This window comes from Pan paniscus, chromosome 20 (assembly GCF_029289425.2).
Source record: "Pan paniscus chromosome 20, NHGRI_mPanPan1-v2.0_pri, whole genome shotgun sequence".
NCBI classification, from domain to species: Eukaryota; Metazoa; Chordata; class Mammalia; order Primates; family Hominidae; genus Pan; species Pan paniscus.
The window spans coordinates 20320258-20340096 of NC_073269.2; the positions used below are offsets into that span (position 1 = coordinate 20320258).

General features: G+C 50.2%; 2 protein-coding genes across 11 annotated transcripts in view; both read right to left on the reverse strand.

The window, feature by feature from the left end:
• AKAP8L (A-kinase anchoring protein 8 like) overlaps positions 1-11953 on the reverse strand; it is a 38370-nt gene extending 26417 nt beyond the window's left edge. For both annotated transcript variants that reach the window (XM_008966109.3, XM_003813583.5), the window contains exons 1-2: positions 11806-11953; positions 3411-3485 (exon numbers count right to left, since the gene is read on the reverse strand). In XM_008966109.3, the coding sequence (XP_008964357.1) occupies positions 3411-3485; positions 11806-11818 (88 nt within the window). In that variant the 5' untranslated portion in view covers positions 11819-11953. The remainder of the gene's footprint in view (positions 1-3410; positions 3486-11805) is intronic.
• Positions 11954-14420: 2467 nt separating this feature from the next.
• WIZ (WIZ zinc finger) overlaps positions 14421-19839 on the reverse strand; it is a 28448-nt gene continuing 23029 nt past the window's right edge. For 5 of the 9 annotated variants that reach the window (XM_034944805.2, XM_034944803.3, XM_063599978.1 and 2 more), the window contains 4 exons: positions 18138-18665; positions 17510-17929; positions 17081-17276; positions 14990-16133 (listed from right to left, as the gene is read on the reverse strand). In XM_034944805.2, coding sequence (XP_034800696.1) covers positions 15974-16133; positions 17081-17276; positions 17510-17929; positions 18138-18665 — 1304 coding nt within the window. In that variant the 3' untranslated portion in view covers positions 14990-15973. Of the gene's footprint in view, positions 16134-17080; positions 17277-17509; positions 17930-18137; positions 18666-19839 lie in introns of all 9 variants that reach the window. The other 4 variants (XM_034944798.4, XM_034944801.3, XM_034944799.3 and 1 more) reach the window with 1 other exon arrangement.

The window sequence follows — 19839 nt, forward strand, 5'->3', positions numbered from 1 at the left end:
AAAAATAGCTGGGCATGGTAGGGCATGCCTGTAGTCCCAATTATGCAGGAGGCTGAGGTGGGAGGGCTACCTGTGCCCAGGAGGTGGAGGTTGCAGTGAGCTGAAATTGTGCCACTGTGCTCCAGCCTGGGGGACAGAGTGAGATCATATCTTAAAAAAATAAAATAAAATAAGAGCAGGACCCACAATTCTATCCACCTATAAATTATTAAACTACACAAAATCAGTAAGCTGATAAAAATTAAACATTAATATGGTAGGATCTTGGTTGACTGTTTTTCAAAATGTTATTTAAATGTTATATTGTTCTTGCAATTCAAGCCAGAAGGAAAAATAAATCCATCTCTATTCTTTCACAATTGTGTATGTAAAAAAATCTCAAACAAATCTACAAAAGAGCTACTAGAATAAGTGAGCTTAGCAAGGTTTATTACAAGGTCAATCTGTAAGTCAAATTTCAAATATTACAAGGTAAACCTACAAATCAAATAGCAATCAAATTTCTATATATCAGCAATGAATTGAAAGTTTTTAAAAGTACCATTTCCTATAGCACTAAAAGCATGAAAAACTTGGCGTAAATCTAACAAAGTATGTGTAGGATCTGTGTTGAAAACTACAAAACACTACATCGGTGAAGTGACATACTGCACTCATGAATCAGAAGACTTGATATTGTTAAGATGTCAATTTTCTCAAACTAATCTCAAACTAATCTATAGATTCTACAGATTTGATAGATCTATAGATCCAAGGCTCTCTCGCTCAAAATCTCAGCATGAATTTTTAAAAAAACTTCATAAACTGATTCTAAAATTTATATGCAAAAGCAAAGAAACTAACAATTTTGGAAAAAAGAACAAACCTGGAGGACTCATATTTCAAGATTACTACTAACCAGTAATCAAGACTGCATTGCTGGGCGAGGCGCAGTGGCTAATGCCTGTAATTCCAACACTTTGGGAGGCCGAGGCAGGTGGATCATGTGAGGTCAGGAGTTTGAGACCAGCCTGGCCAACATGGTGAAACCAGTCTCTACTAAAAATACAAAAAGACTGTGCTGCTGAACGAAATTTAGATGTACAGACCAATGGAACAGAATGAGAGTCCAAGAGTCCAGAAATAGACCCACAGTATATGGTCAACTGATTTTCAGTAAAGGTACGAAGGCAATTCAATAGAGAAAATATAGGCCTGGCACAGTGGCTCACACCTGTAATCCTAGCACTTTGGGAGGCCAAGGCGGGTGGATCACCTGAGATGGGGAATTCAAGACCAGCCTGGCCAATGTGGTGAAACCGTCTCTACTGCGTGGTGGCACATGCCTGTAATACCAGCTATTTGGGAGGCCAAGGCACAAGAATTGCTTGAATCTGGGAGGTGGAGGTTGTGGTGAGCTGAGATCGCGCCACTGCACTCCAGCCTGGGCAACAAGAGCGAAACTCCATCTCAAAAAAAAAAAAAAGAAAGAAAGAAAGAAAGAAAGAGGCCGGGCGCAGTGGCTCACGCCTGTAATCCCAACACTTTGGGAGGCCGAGGCGGGAGGATCACGAGGTCAGGAGCTCGAGAACATCCTGGCAAATACGGTGAAACCCCATCTCTACTGAAAATACAAAAAGATTAGCCAGGCGTGGTGGCGGGCAACTGCTCGGGAGGCTGAGGCGGGAGAATGGCATGAACTCAGGAGGCAGAGCTTGCAGTGAGCTGAGATCGCGCCACTGCACTCCAGCCTGGGGGACAGAGTGAGACTCTGTCTCAAAAAAAAAAAAAAAAAAAGAAAGAAAAAATGGTTTTGTTTTTGTTTTTGTTTTTTAAACAAATGGTGCTGGAACAATTATATATCTATATGCCATAGAAGAAGAAGAAACCTTAACCTATACTGCACACCTTGCAGAAAAATTAACTCAATATGGATCACAGACTAAATGTAAAACCCACAACTAAAACACCTAAAAGAAAATTCTAAAGAAAATATTACAGATTTCTTAGATATAAAAGCAAAACCATCATCTATTAAAGAAAAGATTGAATTGGGCTTCAAAATTAACAACTTGTGTTCTTTCTGACACAAGACAAGACACACTGACAAGAGAATAGACAAGCCACAGTCTGGGAGAAAATATTTGTAAATGGCATATCCGAGAAATGGCTTGTACTCAGAATATGCAACCCAGAGGGAAAATAATTCAAAAGGATGTGCAATTAGGGACTACATTTGATGAAAAGGGAGAGGCAGGGAGGGCAGGACAGGGAAGTCAAGCAAACCAAGTTTCTCCTCATTTATGAAACACCTGATACCTTCTCACTCAATTTCAAAATATTTTAAGTCTTCCCTTTTCCTGGGACTAGCTGCTGTTACTTGGGGAGCTTACTTAAGTCTCTTTATGCAGTGACCCCTGAAGGCATGTTAGCTGTGTAGGATCAGTCTTTCCCCAGATCTTGGTAGTAAAAGAAATTACCCATCTCAGTAACTAAGACATTATCCCTGTTAATTCCAAAGAGGGCTCCTTCTCAACAGATACCCCTAGAGTCACAGACAACCAAAAACCAGCTTTAACAGCAGTTCGGGCTGCCACAGCACACAAACAAAACAGCATCTGTGAATCCTACTGGTGGCTACTTCTGAATTAGCTAATTAGGTGTTTCTGTCCACGATGGAAAACTCAATCAGAGATCTTCACTCAACTCTGTGTGTGTGGAGTCTGCTGGCTTGAGGTGGCCTGGCTGAGTCTCCAAAAGCTGCCAGATTCACACACTCAGCCTCTCTCCCACAGCAAGGACATGCACTACGCTGGGACTAAGTTAATAGCTTGCTTTCTCCTGGACCAATCCTTTGGACTTTTTTTTTTTTTGAGACAGAGTCTTGCTCTGTTGCCAGGCTGGAGTGCAGTGGCATGATATCGGCTCACTGTAACCTCTGCCTCCCGGGTTCAAGTGATTCCCCTGCCTCAGCCTCCTGAGTAGCTGCGACCACAGGCACACACCACCATGCCCGGCTAATTTTTTGTATTTTAGTATAGATGGCATTTCACCATGTTGGCCAGGATGGTCTCGATCTCCTGACCTCAAGTGATCCACCCGCCTTGGCCTCCCAAAGTGCTGGGATTACAGGCAGGAGCCACCGCGCCTGGCCTCCTTTGGACTTTAATTGGCCACTGTGACTCCCAGTCCCTCCCCCATGGGGATTTGAAGCCAGGCCTTTTATCAAAGAGCCTAACTTGCTCAGGAACACAGCTACTTTTCCCATAATTGCCCGAAAGGGAAGCACTAGCTATTCAAATGGCCACACCATTTCACACAAGTTTAGGTTTAAAAAAGCATGACAGGGTGACAGCAAAGCCAAAGGCAACTAAGAAGACAAGGAACTGCTCTGCAGAACACTTTGGTTCCCACCAGAAGTCCACACTTACCATAATCACAGGTGGGCTGAGCGCTGGTATCCGAGTATGTCGACTGCAAAGTGGTTTCAGATCCCTGGACAAAGCCTAAACATAAAGACAGTGGGGTTAATTTCCACAAGCAAGTCACAGGGAAATGACCTGAGACTACCTAACCTTTGGTATAGGATTGCCAGCAGGCCCTTCTCTCAACGAAAAGCCACCAAAACCTCTAGATTCCACAGTTTAATTAGACCGTCAGAAAATATTACCCAATGGAAAGGCAGGCTATGTTTAACTTGCTATACCAGGAGGACTAGATTAAAAAATTATTTATTTATTTTTTAAAAACAAGGTCTCACTCTGTCCGGGCTGCAACGCAGTGGCATGATCACGGCTCACTGCAACCTCGACCTTCCAGGCTCAAACAATCCTCCTGCCTCAGCCTCCCAAGTAGCTGAGACTATAGGTTCGTGCCATCATGTGCAGCTAATTTTTATACTTTTTTGTAGAGATGGGGTTTCATCATGTTGCCCCGGCTGGTCTTTAATTCCTAGGCTCAAGCAATCCACCCTCCTGAACCTCCCAAAGTGCTGGGATTACAGGTGTGAGCCACAGAGCCTGGCCCCAAATAAAAATTTTTAAACATTTAAGCCAGTAGCCTATTTTGAGAAATGAACACCCAAGTTATCATTCTGTTAAATGAGGAAACTATTCAAATCCCTGAAGGGTGAGCCACTTGGAATTCAAACAAGGATGGAGGTTAGCTTCGAAACCATGTTAAAGCAAATAATACCCCCCTCCCTGTTCTAAATCTGAAACAGAAACTGCTTTTTATTTTGGTTTTCCCATTAAAAAGTGTGTATAACAATTATAACAATTATTTCTGGGCCGGGCAGTGGCTCATGCCTGTAATCCCAACACTTTGGGAGGCCAAGATGACCAGCCTGGGCAACAGGGTGAAACCCTGTCTCTACAAAAAAAAAAAAAAAAGCCAGCTGTGGCAGCATGTGTCTGTAGTCCTAGCTACTTGGGAGGCTGAGGTGGGAGTGTCACTTGAGCCCAGAAGGTCAAGGCTGCAGTGAGCTATGATTGCGCCACTGCATTCCAGCCTGGGTGACAGAGCAAGACCCTGTCTCAAAACAAAAACAAAAACAAAAAACAATTATTTCTTAAAAGTAATTATTTGGGGTGGCATGGTCATATGGAAATAAGTATTATTATATATACATAAAATTTCCTATCTTCTCAACTTTCGAACTATTTCTCAACATAAAATGAATTAGGGCTGGATGCAGTGGCTCAAGCCTGTACTCACAGTACTTTGGGAGGCCAAGGCGGGGGGTGGACTGGTTGAGGCCAGGAGTTCAAGACCAGCCTGGCCAACATGGTGAAACCCCATCTCTACTAAAAATACAAAAATTAGCTACTAAAAATACAAAAATTACAGGGCACGGTGGCTCACGCCTGTAATCCCAGCACTTTGGGCGGCCGAGGCAGGTGGATCACGAGGTTAGGAGTTCGAGATCAACCTGGCCAATATGGTGAAACCCTGTCTCTACTAAAAATACAAAAATTAGCTGGGCGTGGTGGTGTGTGCCTGTAGTCCCAGCTGCGCAGGAGGCTGAGGCAGGAGAATTGCTTGAACCCAGGAGGCAGAGGTTGCAGTGAGCCAAAATCATGCCACTGCATTCCAGCCTAGGCGACAGAGCAAGACTCCGTCTCAAAACAAACAAACAAAACCCCAAAATTAGCTGGGTGTGGTGGCACCTGCCTGTAATCCCAGGTTCTTGGGAGGGTGAGGCAGAAGAACTGCTTAAACCCAGGAGGCGGAGATTGCAGTGAGTGGAGATCGTGCCACTGCACTCAAGCCTGGGTAATAGAGCAAGACTCCATCTCAAAATAAATAAATAAATGAAATAAAATAAAATGAGTTAGTGCCAAGTAAGGAAAACTTCTACCTCTATCAGAAACCAGTGCTCCTACAGACTATGACTGATGCTAATCCTGACACTTGCTTTAAAACTACATTTAAAAAAAAACAACAACAACTCTACAGTTAGAAATACATATATATTTTTTTGAGACGGAGTCTCGCACTAGGCTGGAGTGCAGTGGCACGATCTCGGCTCACTGCAACCTCCACCTCCCGGGTTCAAGCGATTCTCCTGCCTCAGCCTTCTGAGTAGCTGGGACTACAGGCGCGTGCCACCATGTCTGGCCGATTTTTTTGTATTTTTAGTAGAGATGGGGTTTCACCATGTTAGCCAGGATGGTCTCGATCTCCTAACCTTGTGATCCGCCCGCCTTGGCCTCCCAAAGTGCTGGGATTACAGGCGTGAGCCACTGCGCCCGGCCAGAAATACATATTTTTGAATAATTTTCTCTCAGCACTGAAATTACGACAGATACCATAAGAGGCAGTATTTGCCTTTCCCATCAGAGCCAACTCATGACCTGAAAATTAAAGCCTATGCCTTTAACAGCTTGTTTACATCAAAAACCTACAGAAGTGCCTTCCCCCTGGGTAGGCGTTCTCTTATTTGTTGACAGTGTCTCCGTTTTATCTCTTAAGACCACAGCAGCAGCAGCCAACAGCGAACAAGTGCTTTCCCTGCAGGGTGCTAAGAACATTTGTCTGCAATGATCTCATTTCATCCTCACCACAGACAAAAAGGGCAGGTGGGCAAGATCCCTTACTCTGCAATTCCCCCAGGTCCAAAAGGGTCTGAACACCAAGTGTTTTCTACCAGTGTGGTGCCAAAACTCACGCTGGAGCCGTTTTCACCTGTAAGGACATTTATAATCTTTCTTTGTCCTACTTAGTGCAGAATTAATCTATTTAAATACAGGGTGCTTCCCCAGACCCCACGTGACTTCTCTTAAGCTAGAATTCCAAAATACATCTAGCTCCAAGGGTTCCAAAGACGGAGCTGTGAACCCAGCTTCATCTTCACTTTCCAGAGTAGGGACTGGGACCTGAGGAAGGATAAAACCGAGGGTATACAGATCCAGTCTTCTACCTTCCCTAAGTAAAGAGGCTAGAAATCCATTCAAATGGATTCCTTCCAGGGATCTGGACCTTCCTGAGATGCCTAAAATCCAGGCATTGTTGATTAATAGCTGTCCATAAGAAACACTGACAGCAGCTTTGAAGAGTTCACCCAGGGGAAAGCCTTATAATGTAAGGAATACCCAGCCCCTGCGGTCTCCACTGTTTGCTCAACTGGCCTCTGGAAACTTGTTCTTTCAGCAATTGGGCCACCAGTAAAATGGCCTCAGACTTTAGGTAATGTGATCTGTGAGTACTGCAACTGCAAATGACAGCCTACCACACCCTCACAAGAATACAGTCAGCAAGCTGCTGAGCAAAATATCTGTGTCTGTTCAGGCGAGAGGGGCCCTGGTTCTTCCCTAGGAAGGAAAGACGATCCATCAAACCCTCCAAGATCAATGGCAATCTCTGCTCTAACTCTATACCCTGCACCACATTAACATTCTGTTCCACAATACCATCTGCAAAGATCGCAGAGCAGGCCCTTCTGTAGCCAGTTGTGGCTCCTATTATGAATAATTCTTTTTTTTTTTTTTTTTTTTGAGACGGAGTTTCACTCTTGTTGCCCAGACTGGAGTGCAATGGTGCGATCTCGGCTCACCGCAACCTCCACCTCCCAGGCTCAAGCGATTCTCCTGCCTCAGCCTCCCGAGTAGCTGGGATTACAGGCATGCGCCACTACGCATTTTGTATTTTTAGTAGAGACGGGTTTTCTCCATGTTGGTCAGGCTGGTATCAAACTCCCGACCTCAGGAGATCTGCCCGCCTCGGTCTCCCAAAGTGCTGGGATTACAGGCGTGAGCCACCACGCCCGGCCTAAATTCTTAGCTGGTTTGTAAAGTGTTCTCTTGGTACAATTTATCAGCCTGATTAGCGCTGGTTGAAAAAAATAAAATATGCCCTATATGGCCCTATAAAGCTAAATGTTAGATCACAGATTTCTTTTTGTTTGTTTGTTTGTTTTTGAGACGGAGTCTCGCTCTGTCGCCCAGGCTGGAGTGCAGTGGCACGATCTTGGCTCACTGCAAGCTCCGCCTCCTGGGGTCTCGCCATTCTCCTGCCTCAGCCTCCTGAGTAGCTGGGACTACAGGCACCCGCCACCACGCCCGGCTAATTTTTTGTATTTTTCATAGAGATGGGGTTTCGCTGTGTTAGCGAGGATGGTCTCGATCTCCTGACCTCGTGATCCGCCCGCCTCGGCCTCCCAAAGTGCTGGGATTAGAGGCGTGAGCCACCACGCCTAGCCCACGGATTTCTTTCTTTCTATTGTTATTAGAGACAGGGGGTCTCACTGTCATCCAGGCTGGAGTGCAGTGGCACAATCACTGCTCACTGTGGCCTCAGCCTCCGGGGCTCAAGTGATCTTCCTACTTCAGTCTCCTTTATAGCTGGGACTATAGCCACGCACTACCAGGCCCAGCTAATTTTTGTTTTCTTTTTCTTTTTTTGTTTTGAGAGACAGGGTCTCACTATGTTACCCATGCTGGTGTTGAATTCCTGGGCTTAAGCAATCCTCTCACTTTGAGACCATGGATTTCTAGTTCTGCAGCAACACTCCTTGCTTTTAACCAATCTCTCGTCAACTTTTTTTGCTCAAAAATACGAAAGCAGGCCAAATGCTGTGGCTCATGTCTGTAATACCAGTACTTTGGGAGGCTGAGTTGGGAGGATCACTTGAGCCCAGGAGTTCAAGACCTGCGTGGCAACATAGTGAGACCTCATCTCAGAAATAAAAAATTAGCCAGGCATGGTGGCATGCACATGTAGTCACAGCTACTTGGGAGGCTGAGGTGAGGTGGGAGGATTACTTGAGCACAGGAGGGCGAGGCTGCAGTGAGCTATGATTTTGTGCCACTGCACTCCAACCTGGGCAACATAGTGAGACCCTGTCTCAACAAAACAAAACAAAAGCTTCTCAGTTTTATACTTTTCCTTTCTCCTTTTTAAAAAAGAGTATATATTTTCTTGAGACAGGATCTTGCTCTGTTGCCCAGGCTGGAGTGCAGTGGCATGATCATAGCTCGGCAACGTTGAACTCCTGGGCTCCAGCAAACCTCCCAGAGTCAGCCGGGTGCAGTGGCTCATGCCCGTAATCCCAGCACCTTGGGAGGCCAGGGAGGGCGGATCACAAGGTCAGGAGATCAAGACCATCCTGGCTAACAAGGTGAAACCCCGTCTCTACTAAAAATACAAAAAATTAGCCGGGTGTGGTGGCGGGCACCTGTAGTCCCAGCTACTTGGGAGGTGGAGGCAGGAGAATGGCATGAACCTGGGAGGCGGAGCTTGCAGTGGGCCGAGACGGCGCCACTGCACTCCAGCCTGGGCGACAGAGCAAGACTCCGTCTCAAAAAAAAAAACCAAAAAAAAATCCCAGAGTCTCGCTGTCATCCAGGCTGGAGCACAGTGGCACAATCATGGCTCACTGCAGCCTCAACCTCACAGAGCTAACTTTTTTATTTTTAATTTTTATAGAGAAAGGGTCTTGCTATGTTGCCCAGGCTCATCTCAAACTCCTGGCCTCAAGCAATCTTCCTGCCTCGGCTTCCCAAAGTGTTGAGATTACAGGTGTGAGCCACCATGCCTGATCTAAAAAAAAAAAAAGAGTCTTATTTGAAGGAGTAACACAGAGTACCAAAAATTAAAAGATAACTGGAATTAGGTTAGGTTGCCTTCAATCTTTATTATCTGAGCCAAGAGTAGGGTGACAACCATCCTCAAAGATGGTCTCCATTCCTGCCTCTTAACGTTATGTAGATCCCTCCCAACTAATAGAGCTAGCCAGTGCAACCAATAAGATTTATGAAAATGACTGAGTGTGACTTCTGGGATTTTCGCCTTGCTCTTTCTGGGATCATTCAGTCTGGAGAAAACCAGCCACCATGTTGTGAGGATACTCCAGCAGCCAGCCCTAGGGAGAGATCCATGGGGCCAAGAATTATTGGCCAGCATCAGCCTGCCAGGCATGGGAGTTTAAGTCACCTTGGAGGTGGGACCTCCAGCCTCAGTCAGGCTTTCAGATGACTCTAGTCCACATAGAGATCCTAAATGTAACCTCATGATATTCCAAGCTAGAACCACCCAGCGAAATCACCTATCCATTCCAAACATAAAGAAACTGTGTGAGACAATAAATGTTTCTATGACAAGTACGGTAGCATTTCAGACCTTTGTTTGAGGGCCTGATTCTGGATATTTCTGTGCTGTTTTCCACTGCTCTCCTCTTCCCCTCTCAGTGCTAGAGATGCAGCTTCCTTTCCCACGTATAAATAAGGTAACTGGGTTCAAAAGCAGGGCGAGTTAATAAAAAAATTTATCAGTCACCTTTTATGTTTAATAATGCTAACATTTGCTTCGAGGCCTCTAGGACTTACCCTTAAAGCTATTGGTTGTCTGAAATGTGAATTAAAATGCCTTTGACTTTAGTGCCCTACTTCTTAAATAAGGGGAAGACTCACATTGTAAATTACTGTGGTTTTCAGTTTATCAAGATAAAGGAAAAACTAATCATTACTTTTTTAGCTTGGCTATCTCAGTGCCCACCCAAACCCAGAACTACAGCCTACAAGACCTAGAGCTGGAATTCAGGCTTGGTCATTAGTGACCTTGTATCTCAGTTTCCTCATCTATTAAAAAAAAGAGCTCCATTACTCAGCTACCCCACAGCACCCAACCATTCATCTTCTGGTTTCTTCAAGAGTCCTGTTTTTAAAAACCATGAAACTGTCTTCCAGTTCATGGTAAGACTTGGTGAGAATTATATTCCAATCCCAGGGATGTCAGGAACAACCCTATAGTCTTTCCTCCTGAACTAGGAAAGCTACAAAAAGGCTCTGGCAGAGCTGCCCAACTTGGGCACTACTGATGTTTGACGCCAGATACTTCTTTGCGGTAGGTGTCATTGTGTATACCGTAGCAGGGCAGCATCCCAAACCTCCATCCACTAGATACCAGCAGCACTCCCACTCCCATATGTGACAACCAAAAATGTCTCCAGACATTGCCAGATGTCATCTGGGGCAGAATCACCCCTGGATGAGAACCCACTGGGCAGGGGGATGGTTGCTAGAAAAACTGGGGTTCTTGGAAAGCTCCTGACCTGGCAGCCAGCGTAGAGGGGACTGGCACTACCTTCTTGCCTATGCCAACATAAAGTGGTCTACAGAGGAGCCCCACAGACTCACGTTGCATTCTCAGTTCTCAAAATTCCAAGTAGAATGCAGGTTACCTGGCAACTACACACGCTCAAGCCTATAATACCCTCACCAAACGGGGAGGACTAGTGTAAGTCTCCTGGCCGAGAAGCCTCATCAGTCACTGCCAAGGCAAACCCAGGAGGCCTTGGCAATTCACCCAGTGATGATTTACAGTCGCCCAAGCATATTGCGGGGGGCGGAGAGGGGCTCTGGGATCTCGTCACCCACTCTCCCTTTCAAATCCCATTGGCCTCCCACTGGCCTCCCTGGCTGATCTTCTAACAAGCCAGGCAGTTCCTGCCCGTAAGCCTTTTACAGCAAAAGCTCCCTGGGCTAGATATCTTTATTCGCTCACTCCATTTAGGTCTCTGCTCAAATGTCACCTCTTTACAGAAGGCTCCAACCACTCCACGTAGTGGAGCGACCCCCGCACGGTACTGACCACCCTAAAATATATCCTACACTCGCTTATTTGCCTATTAAGATCCTCGCCTCTAAACTGCTTGAGGAATTCTTGTCTGTATTCCCAATACCCAGTCTGTACCGGACACGGTTCATTTGACAGACGCAGAGGGAATTAACATGGAACCTTGTCATTCCTTGCAGTTCAGCCCCTAGGGGCCCAAGGCTCCCCGCTCAGCCCAAACCCTTCCAATATTTACTTATCCCCCTAGGGCCTGGCGCCTTTCCCAGTTCTGAAATAGACAAAAGGGGGTGGTGGGTGGGATCGGGATGGGGGTGTAGAGCTGCGGCGTTTTTGCAGAGAAACTGCGCGGGGGAGGACGCGACAATGGCGACGGCAGCCGAGCCTGCTGCCTGCTCGCAAGGACCAAGGCCTGAGAAAGGGAAACCTAAGGCGTCGAGGTCCAGGAGCGCAAGCCAGGGACGGAGGTGGTGGGGGCGGAGACCTCGTGCGCTGAGGCCCGGACCCACGGACACAGGCGACAGAAGCCAAGACATCAGGCGGCCGGGAGCCGGGATGCCGGCTGCAGACACAGAGAGCTGAGGCAACGAGGCGTGAGGGCAGCGACCCTGAGGCGACGGGCCAGCGGCGCCATTTTGTGACCGCAGGGAAGGCAGTGACGGGGCCCCAGGGGAGGTGCGGGCGAGCCTGGTGCGGCATCCGCACGTCCCTGTCCCATCCCCCACGCAGAGCCCGACCCCACCCTGCCAGGCCCACCTGTGTAGCTCATGGTGGCGGGCAACACAACATCCGACGACGCCGGCTTCTGCTGCTCTGAACATCCGACGCTGCGATAGCTGCTGCTAACCACAGGGTCCCCTCCACACACACCCGAGCCCCGCCTCCCGACCGCATTGGCTCATACCGGCCTCGGCTTCACGTCTATTGGAAGGAACCGCTGTCTATCTCTACGCCTCCTCATATCAGTGGCTGGAAACTGCTGGCAATCTCGTGAGAGCCCCGCCTTGTTCCCGCCTTCTGTTATTCTAAGGCCTCAGTGATTGGCCTACAGAAGCCGGCAGAGAGGCGGAGTCCTATAGAATTTGAGGGGGCGGAGCTGTGCACTACGGAAAGGCCCAAGGCCCAAGCATGGTCGGGCTGGAGCAGCGCCCGTGCCCTGGAGACCCGCCAGAGGGAGTCGGGTCTACGGCTCAGGGCAGGGCTGGGATACCAACTCCGCCACCGAGGTGCTGGGTAGGGGACCTAGCTAAGTCTCTCAACTTCTCTGGCCTTCGGCTCCAAAACAAGCATAGCAAAGCCATGTTGAGAAGAGAAAATTAAAACAGCACCAAACAAGATGCTGGACACACGTTTCAACGTTACGTGACAAAGTGTGTGTAAAGAAATCATTCTGGTGCCAGTGCACTGAATAAATGTGATTAATCGTAACAAAACGATAATATATTTATATGGCATATGCTTATATGTGTAATAATTCCGTTTGTATTGTGTGTCATTCGAACGCTCCTTCAAACCTGCAAAAAGCTTTTAATCCTCACTTAAAACTGAAGCTTGGAACTCATGATTTGCTCAAGGTCCTTGACAGTTACGTGTTAAAATGGGAGCTGTGCTTCTAAAACCCTCCTGATTCACTCTGGGCTTGAGAGATCCTGCAATAGTGCAGCCGGGCACCAGTCATGTCCTCAGTCTGTTTCCTGGGCATATGGAAACCCTGCCAGGGACAACTCATAATTTCTAGAGATGACAGAGCTGCACCGAAAAGGGTACTTAACGTGTGTGTTTGTGAAAACTCATTAAGCTGCGCAATTACGAACTTCTACACTTCGTGTGTTTTAAAACTTTTTTTAAGGTATGCTGTTGCTTTTTGATATTGTTGATTTCTTTAGGTGTAATAGTGGCATTTACAACGTTCAGAGAAACATACTGAAATACTAAGAAATTAACTGATCTTATGGCCAGGATGTGCTTCACACAATTCAGACAGGTAGAGAGAGAAGGAGGAAGCAAGGAGCTATAAGATAAATCTCTGACAGCTGAAGACATTGGTCATGGGTTGGTGATGGATAGATGAGAGTCCATTTTACTGTTTGCTCTACTTTTGTATGGTTGGAATTCTCCATGATAAACTGTTTTAATAAAACTCCCCCCACCCAAATGAGGCTTCTGCAGAACTTGCTGCCATACGGAACAAAGCCACTTCTGATGTGTTAAGTGAGCAAACTCCAAACATGAAGCAGAGATCTGATGGATAAGCACTCTGGCTTTGGGGTTCATCTCCCCATCAGCCTCAGGGATGCCTGCCTGTCTTCCAAACCAAGGCAGGGCCCCAGGGCACGTCTTCTGCGCCCTGCAGGTTCGTTCCTTCATCGCACTTGCCACAGTCATCATTGTACCGATTTGATTTCGTTCACATCCAACACCCTCAGAGACCACGGCTCAAACGCTGAGACTTTGCTGCCTGAGGTACATTGAAGTGGCTTGAGCAGAGAAGAGCAATGCTCAGAAAGTTTTAGGAAAACATCCTCCTGCAAGAACTGGAGGTGACTCTTCCAAGGACACACATGACCCTCACTTCACTGCATGATTGGTGGGGAGGAACTTGCCGTATGACTTTATAAGCTCTTGTATCATTTGACTGTTTTTTGTTACATCTAGCCTATACCACTTTTATATTTCAAAAACTGACTTACGGGCCGGGCATAGTGGCTCACGCCTGTAATCCCAGCACTTTGGGAGGCTGATCACTTGAGCTCAGGAGTTCAAGACCACCCCGGGCAACATGGTGAAACCCCCGTCTCTACAAAAATCACAGATATAAGCCAGGGGTGGTGGTGCATGCCTGTGATCCCGGCTACCTGGATGGCTGAGGCAGGAGAATCACTTGAACCCAGGAGGCAGAGACTGCAGCGAGCCGAGGTCCCTACACTGCACTCCAGCTTGGGCAACAGAATGAGACCCTGTCTCAAAAAATAAAATAAAAAAATAAAAACTGACTTATGAAAAGTTGAAAGAGGAAGAAACACCTTTGAGTCAGCTCACAAGATGCTCTCCCTGCTTCCTAAGTCCTGGATACATCCACCCGCCCACAGCACAGGATGGAGAGAAGTGGTTGCGGCCTTCTGCCACCAGGCGAGATGTGCGTCCTGACCCCACAGGAGCAGACGTGTGGGCCAAGACCACCCTTGTGGGCGTTATTGCAGCCTGTTAGTCCCTCCTTCCCAGGAAGGGGTATGGTGGGAGGGCCCAGAAAGCAGGGCTGGGGGTAGAGGTGGCCCCTTCTGTCCACACGCCATGAGGTCGTTCCCACTTTCCAGCACTTGACCGTTTAGTAAAAACGATGAGCTGAAAAACCACATGCAATAAACAAGAAGGAGCAGCCAACAAAATCTCTTAAAATCTCAGAAATGTTCAATAAACATTTGCAGAGCGAGAAAATAAATAACATCGCAAAGGAGCCAGTGGCTCCTCTTTTCCCCGCATGTTCCTTGGGTCAGGGGTGCATGTGTCTCACTAGAAGTCACATGTATTAAAAGCAGGTGAGTTCCAGCTCTCTACACCCCCACTGGCCCCCACCCAAATGCTCCCAACGGGTCCCTGACACCCTCGCTGGTAGCTCCTGCCTTTGATAAGCTCCTCTAGCCTCAACTGCTTCTTGGTCCTGGCTCCCTTCCCAGACGGGCTGCCCAGAACCCTGGTTCGTCTGCTCACTGGAGCCGCTTTGCCAGCCAGCCAGAGACCCCCTCCCAGCCATGGCCTAAAGAGCCAACAGCTGGGAACTTGGGCTCATCCCCAGCTGCGTCTGGTCGGCTTGGCGGCCAACTGGAAAACCCAGGGCCTCCATGGCACTCTGGACAGAGGAGGCCCCGATCCCAGCCCCGGCTGCCAGCCAATGCCAGCCTGTCCACTTGACAGAAAAACACACGCTGGCCGCCTGCCCCAGGGCGTTTCCAGAAGAGAAATTTAATCTAATTTACATACTTCTAGGTACATTGATAACCAAAATGTGGCCACTGAAAAAAGTTAAAAGGTCATTCAGCTCCTGGCTTCTAGCTGGCCCAGGATTGCAAAATAAAAAGATCCACGTTCCTTATTCTCTACACAAAACGCGTTTTTAAAAAAGTGAAAGGTCTAGGGAGCTATACATAGAAAGCAACAGTGAAAAGGGAGAGGGAGCAGGAGTGGGGGAGGAGAGTCCCACCCCCCAACCCCACCCTCCAGGGCCCCAGAGCCCCTGAGGCTCTTTGGGGGGCCTTGACATGGCAGGAGGCAGCTGTCAGCTCTGAGCTCTTCCCAGCTGGGAAGGCCCCTCTTGGGGGCAGCCAACAAGGATTTCCGTGGCATTGTGGGCTCAGTGGGGGGCTCCCAGGCCCCAGCAGGCCCCACAGAGGGAGCGTGGCTTCCCCTGAGCAAGCACCGTGGCATGATGTGGTCGTTCAACCCAGGAACTGGGGGTCCGGGGCAGGTCCCGGGTCTCACGAGGTGCGTGTTGTGTGTGTTCGCATGTACATGTGTGTGAGAGGATATTCATGGGGGAGAGAGGGAACCAGAACAGGGGTCTTTGGGGTCTTTGCAAATGGCCACGGATGGCAGACATCGCCCTGCCTGGCTGCTAGACGGGGGAGTGCTGTCCTCCCCTGTGACCAGATCGGCTGCCACCAGAGACCTGGCTGCTGCCCCTGCTGGACCAGGTGGGCATGGGCTGAAGGAAGACACCCTGTGGCCCCAGAGTCCTCGGGCTGGGGGAAGGGCGGCTAGCTGGCTCCCGGCGCCCTGGCTGTAGTGTGCCCGGCCCCCAAGGGGCGCCGGTTTGAGGTTTTGGCTTGCTCCTTTGGAAACGGAAAGAAAGAGGAAGAGGGACGAGGACACAGAGGAGGAAGAAGAGGAGACAGAGGTGGCACGAGAGGGGATCTGGAATGCTTTTGTGTTAGGGAGCCTCTGCCGCCGCTGTCTGTGCCTGCGGGGCCTGGGACTCCTCAGGTGGGGGGTCCGCTTTGGAGAAGTTCATCTCCAGGATGTGCCGCTGTAAGTGCCGCACCCACTCTTCCTGGATGGAGAGGGGGCCCTGGAATTCCACCTCACAGAACCTGCATGGGGGAACAGAGAGAGGGAGTGGCCAGTGCTGTGAGGAGAGGCGGAAGCATAGCCTTGCCAACATCCCTGGGCACACCTGCTGCTACTCAGTGTGGACAGAGCCAGCCCAGGAGGCGGGGGAAGAGGGACCCAGAAGTCAGGTGTTTCCTGTGGACAGCCACCTCCATTCACCATGGGGTCATGGCAGGGTCTCACAGAGACCCCTGCCTCTATGCTCAGAAGTCACTGGTGCCAGGTAAGGGCTACTGGCTTCCAGGTACCCCTGCCATCTGGCAGATACATAGAATCTGAGACAGTAGAGGGCACAGAGAAGCAAATCCTACCCAACGCGCCAAGCCCCCCTCCTCCTCCTGTCTTCCTGGCACCTAAAAAGGCCTCACAGCACAGAGGCCTGGAGCCCAAGCTCCATGGCTCAAGATGTGGCTTTGACTCTGACTTCTGACTTGGCCTGTATGGCCTCAGGCAAGTCACCTCACGTCTCAGAGTCCCAGTTCGCTGCTCTTCAATGTACTTGTGGACTTTGGTAAGAATTAACTAAGATCTACTTTTTTCTTGAGCCAGACACTAGTTGAGTGCTTACTTACCATGTGCCAGGCAGTTCTGAGTGCTTTATAAATATTAAATTCACTTACTCCTCGTAACAAATCTGTAAGGTAGGTTTGTTATCAACTCGCTTTTATGAGTGAGGAAATTGAGGTAAGGAGCAGGTAAGTCCTTCCCTGAGGTCACTAAGCTGGTAAGTAGCAGAGTTGGGATTTGAACCCAGGTCTCGCAGGCTACAAAGCTCAGGGTGTCAGCCTTTAGCCTGAGCCCCACCACACCCAAGGGCAGCCACTGAGGCGACACCTCCCAGCTTCCACCAAACCCTATCCTGTTCCAAGGCTCCGGGTGACCAAGGTCCACTCAGGTGGTCTCCCTCCCTCCCCCAGGGGCAGCCTACCTGCATTTGAGGGTGTAGATGTTGCCCACGAACTTGACAAGTGATGTCTGGGGGGGCCGGGGCACCAGGGAGGGGACTGGCCGGACTCGGGGTGGGGGTTGCCGCACCTCCTCCAGCTTCTGCTGTAGGTCATTGGTGTCCTCGCCTCCCCGGGCTGCGGAGGCATCTGGAGGGCGGGCTTGTCGGCGTTCAAATTCTAAGGTGGAGAGGGGGAGTGGAGATGAGTGGGAAGGGTGGATGCTGCAGAGACTTGGAATACACAAGAGCTGAGGACTGATGCTACCTGGATGGGTGGGATGGGGGATGGATGGGTAAATGGGTAAGCAACTGGAGAAAGGACTTAAGGGCCATGGCAGAGTGCCTGGGGAGTGGCTGGGTGGGCCTGACAGGTGCCCGCTGTGCTCCCGACCCTCCTCCACCAGCACTCACTGTTGATGTTCTGCCGCTGGTGCTCCTCAGCCTTCACGGTGCCTGGCGGGCTGGCTGCCAGAGGCCGCTCACCACCGTCGGCTGCCCGGCCAGCCTCGGGCCCTGGCTCCCCTCCAGCACTGCGGCCGACCACGGCCAGGCCCCCGGGTGCCAGCCCCAGGGACGGCCGCTTGTCACTGTCACGGCCATGGCCGGCACTGCGGAACTTCTTGGTGAAGGGGCGGCCACCCTGGATGTAGCTGCGGTAGGCGCCCACCTTCTGGGGCCGGTGTTTGATCCACTCGCTCAGTGTCTCGATGGGCGAGCCATTGACGCACCACTCGGTCACGCCGAACTGCCGCAGGTGTGCCCGTGCGTGGCTGGCCAGGGCCTTGCGGTTTTCAAAGTAAAGGCCACACAGCTCGCAGCAGGCCTCGGTGGCTGCGGGGCGGAGGGGGTGCTGCTGAGTCACAGCCCGAAGGGGGCAGGTGCACCCAGATGGCCCTGACCAGGCCAGGTGCCAATCCCGCCTCCCACATAGACCCAGCCATGGGGGCCCCACTTGGGGTCAGTGTGCACGCTTGTGGCATTGCCTGGCCTGGCAGGGCCTGGCGTTCGCCCTCCCAGGACCCTGCCGCCCGCTGCTTACAGGAGTGGGAGGTCTTCTCATGAAGGGTCTTTGCCTTGAAGGGCAGTTCAGTCTGGATGTAGGTCTTGGCCTTGACCTCTGCTGGGAGGAGGCGGTCCTCCTGCAGGGGCCGCTTGGCTGCCACTGAGCCCAGGTAGCCAGTGGCTGAGGGCTTGGCCCCAGTGATGGGCGTCAGGCTGAGCTCACGAGGAACCTGGGCCGGCCCTGCACCTGGTTTGCCTGGCCGGCCAGCCAGGGGCGACAGCGGCAGTGGGGACTGCACAGGCCCAGGGGCCACGGTGGGAGGCCCGTCCTCAGCCAGGGCAGGGGCCAGGTCTCCAGCCGGTGGCTCCTTCTTGATGAGGCACGGCTTGGACTTCTTCTTGAGGATCTCTCGCAGTGTGTCGATGGGCGAACCATTGACGGACCACTCGGTCACACCCATCTGCCGCAGGTGTGAGCGCGCGTGACTCGACAGGCCCTTGCGGTTCTCGAAGAACTCGCCGCAGAACTCACAGCGGATGTCGCGCACCGGCTCTGCCCGGGACGCTGCAGGGGATCCAGGGTAGGGGGAAGGAGAAGGAGGAGGAGAAGGAGGAGGAGGAGGAGGAGGAGGAGGAGGAGGAGGAGGAGGGGGAGGGGGAGGAGGAGGAGGAGGGGGGAGGAGGAGGAGGAGGAGGAGGAGAAGGAGGCGGCGGCTGCGGGCAGGAAGCCTCCAAGCTCAAAGCCCCCGTATCAGTGCCAGCTGCCTAGCTACCCCTGTCCACACCACCCACCAGACCGCAACAACCTGCTCCCTCATCTGGGCTTCCAGAGGCCCTTTTAACATCTGGCTCTTCTGCTTGTTCTGTCACTTCAAATTCTAGCTGGCTTCAAGATATCTCCCTGTATGATCCTGGGCAAGTCACTTTCCCTCTCTGAGCCTGTTTCCTCCGCTGCAAAATGGAGATGAAAACCCCTACCTCCCAGTGTTACTTTGGGACGGTCTAAAATGGGAACAGCTCTGAGCATGGGGCACAGAGCTGGTACACAACGCACGTGAGCGCTAAGGCACAGCCTGGGCTGCCCTCACCTGCTCAGCACACAGTGGGCATCCAATCAACCTGAGCAGAATGAACACAGTGCTGGTGTGACAGGCAAGCAAGCAAGTGACATTACAATGATGGCATACAGAGTTTTCTGTAACCAGGTGCTGTGCTAAGTGCTTTATCCCACTTAATCCTCAAGAAAACCAGACAGAGTTGGGACTATGCTGATCTCCATCTTCCAAATGAGGAAACTTGCCCAAGGTCACATAAAGCTAGACTGTGGAGGAACAGAGATCTTAACTCACACTTGACTCCCAATGTCAAGCACTTCATTACCAAAAATGTCAGAAAGACACAGTTCAGACGTTCACTGCCAGTTCCTACGCTCCTGCTGTAGCAGACATCACTAATGGATCCCCACAGTCTTTCTCCCTAGGAGTCTGGCTGGCAGCCACTACCAATCGATTGAAATGGCACAAGAGATGGAATCTTTCTGCTGTCACTGAATGACACAATCCTGCTTCTCAAATGAATAAAGGACAATTGAGCAGCAGCTCAGTTGCAGGGGTCTGCGTAGCAGGAATACACAGCTAACCCTGTGTCCTCTCTACCTGCGTGTCCTCCCTTCCAATTCAACCCTAGGCACTCTGGATACCCCCAAGGGGAGGCAGGGAGGAGACCCCTCCAACTGTTCT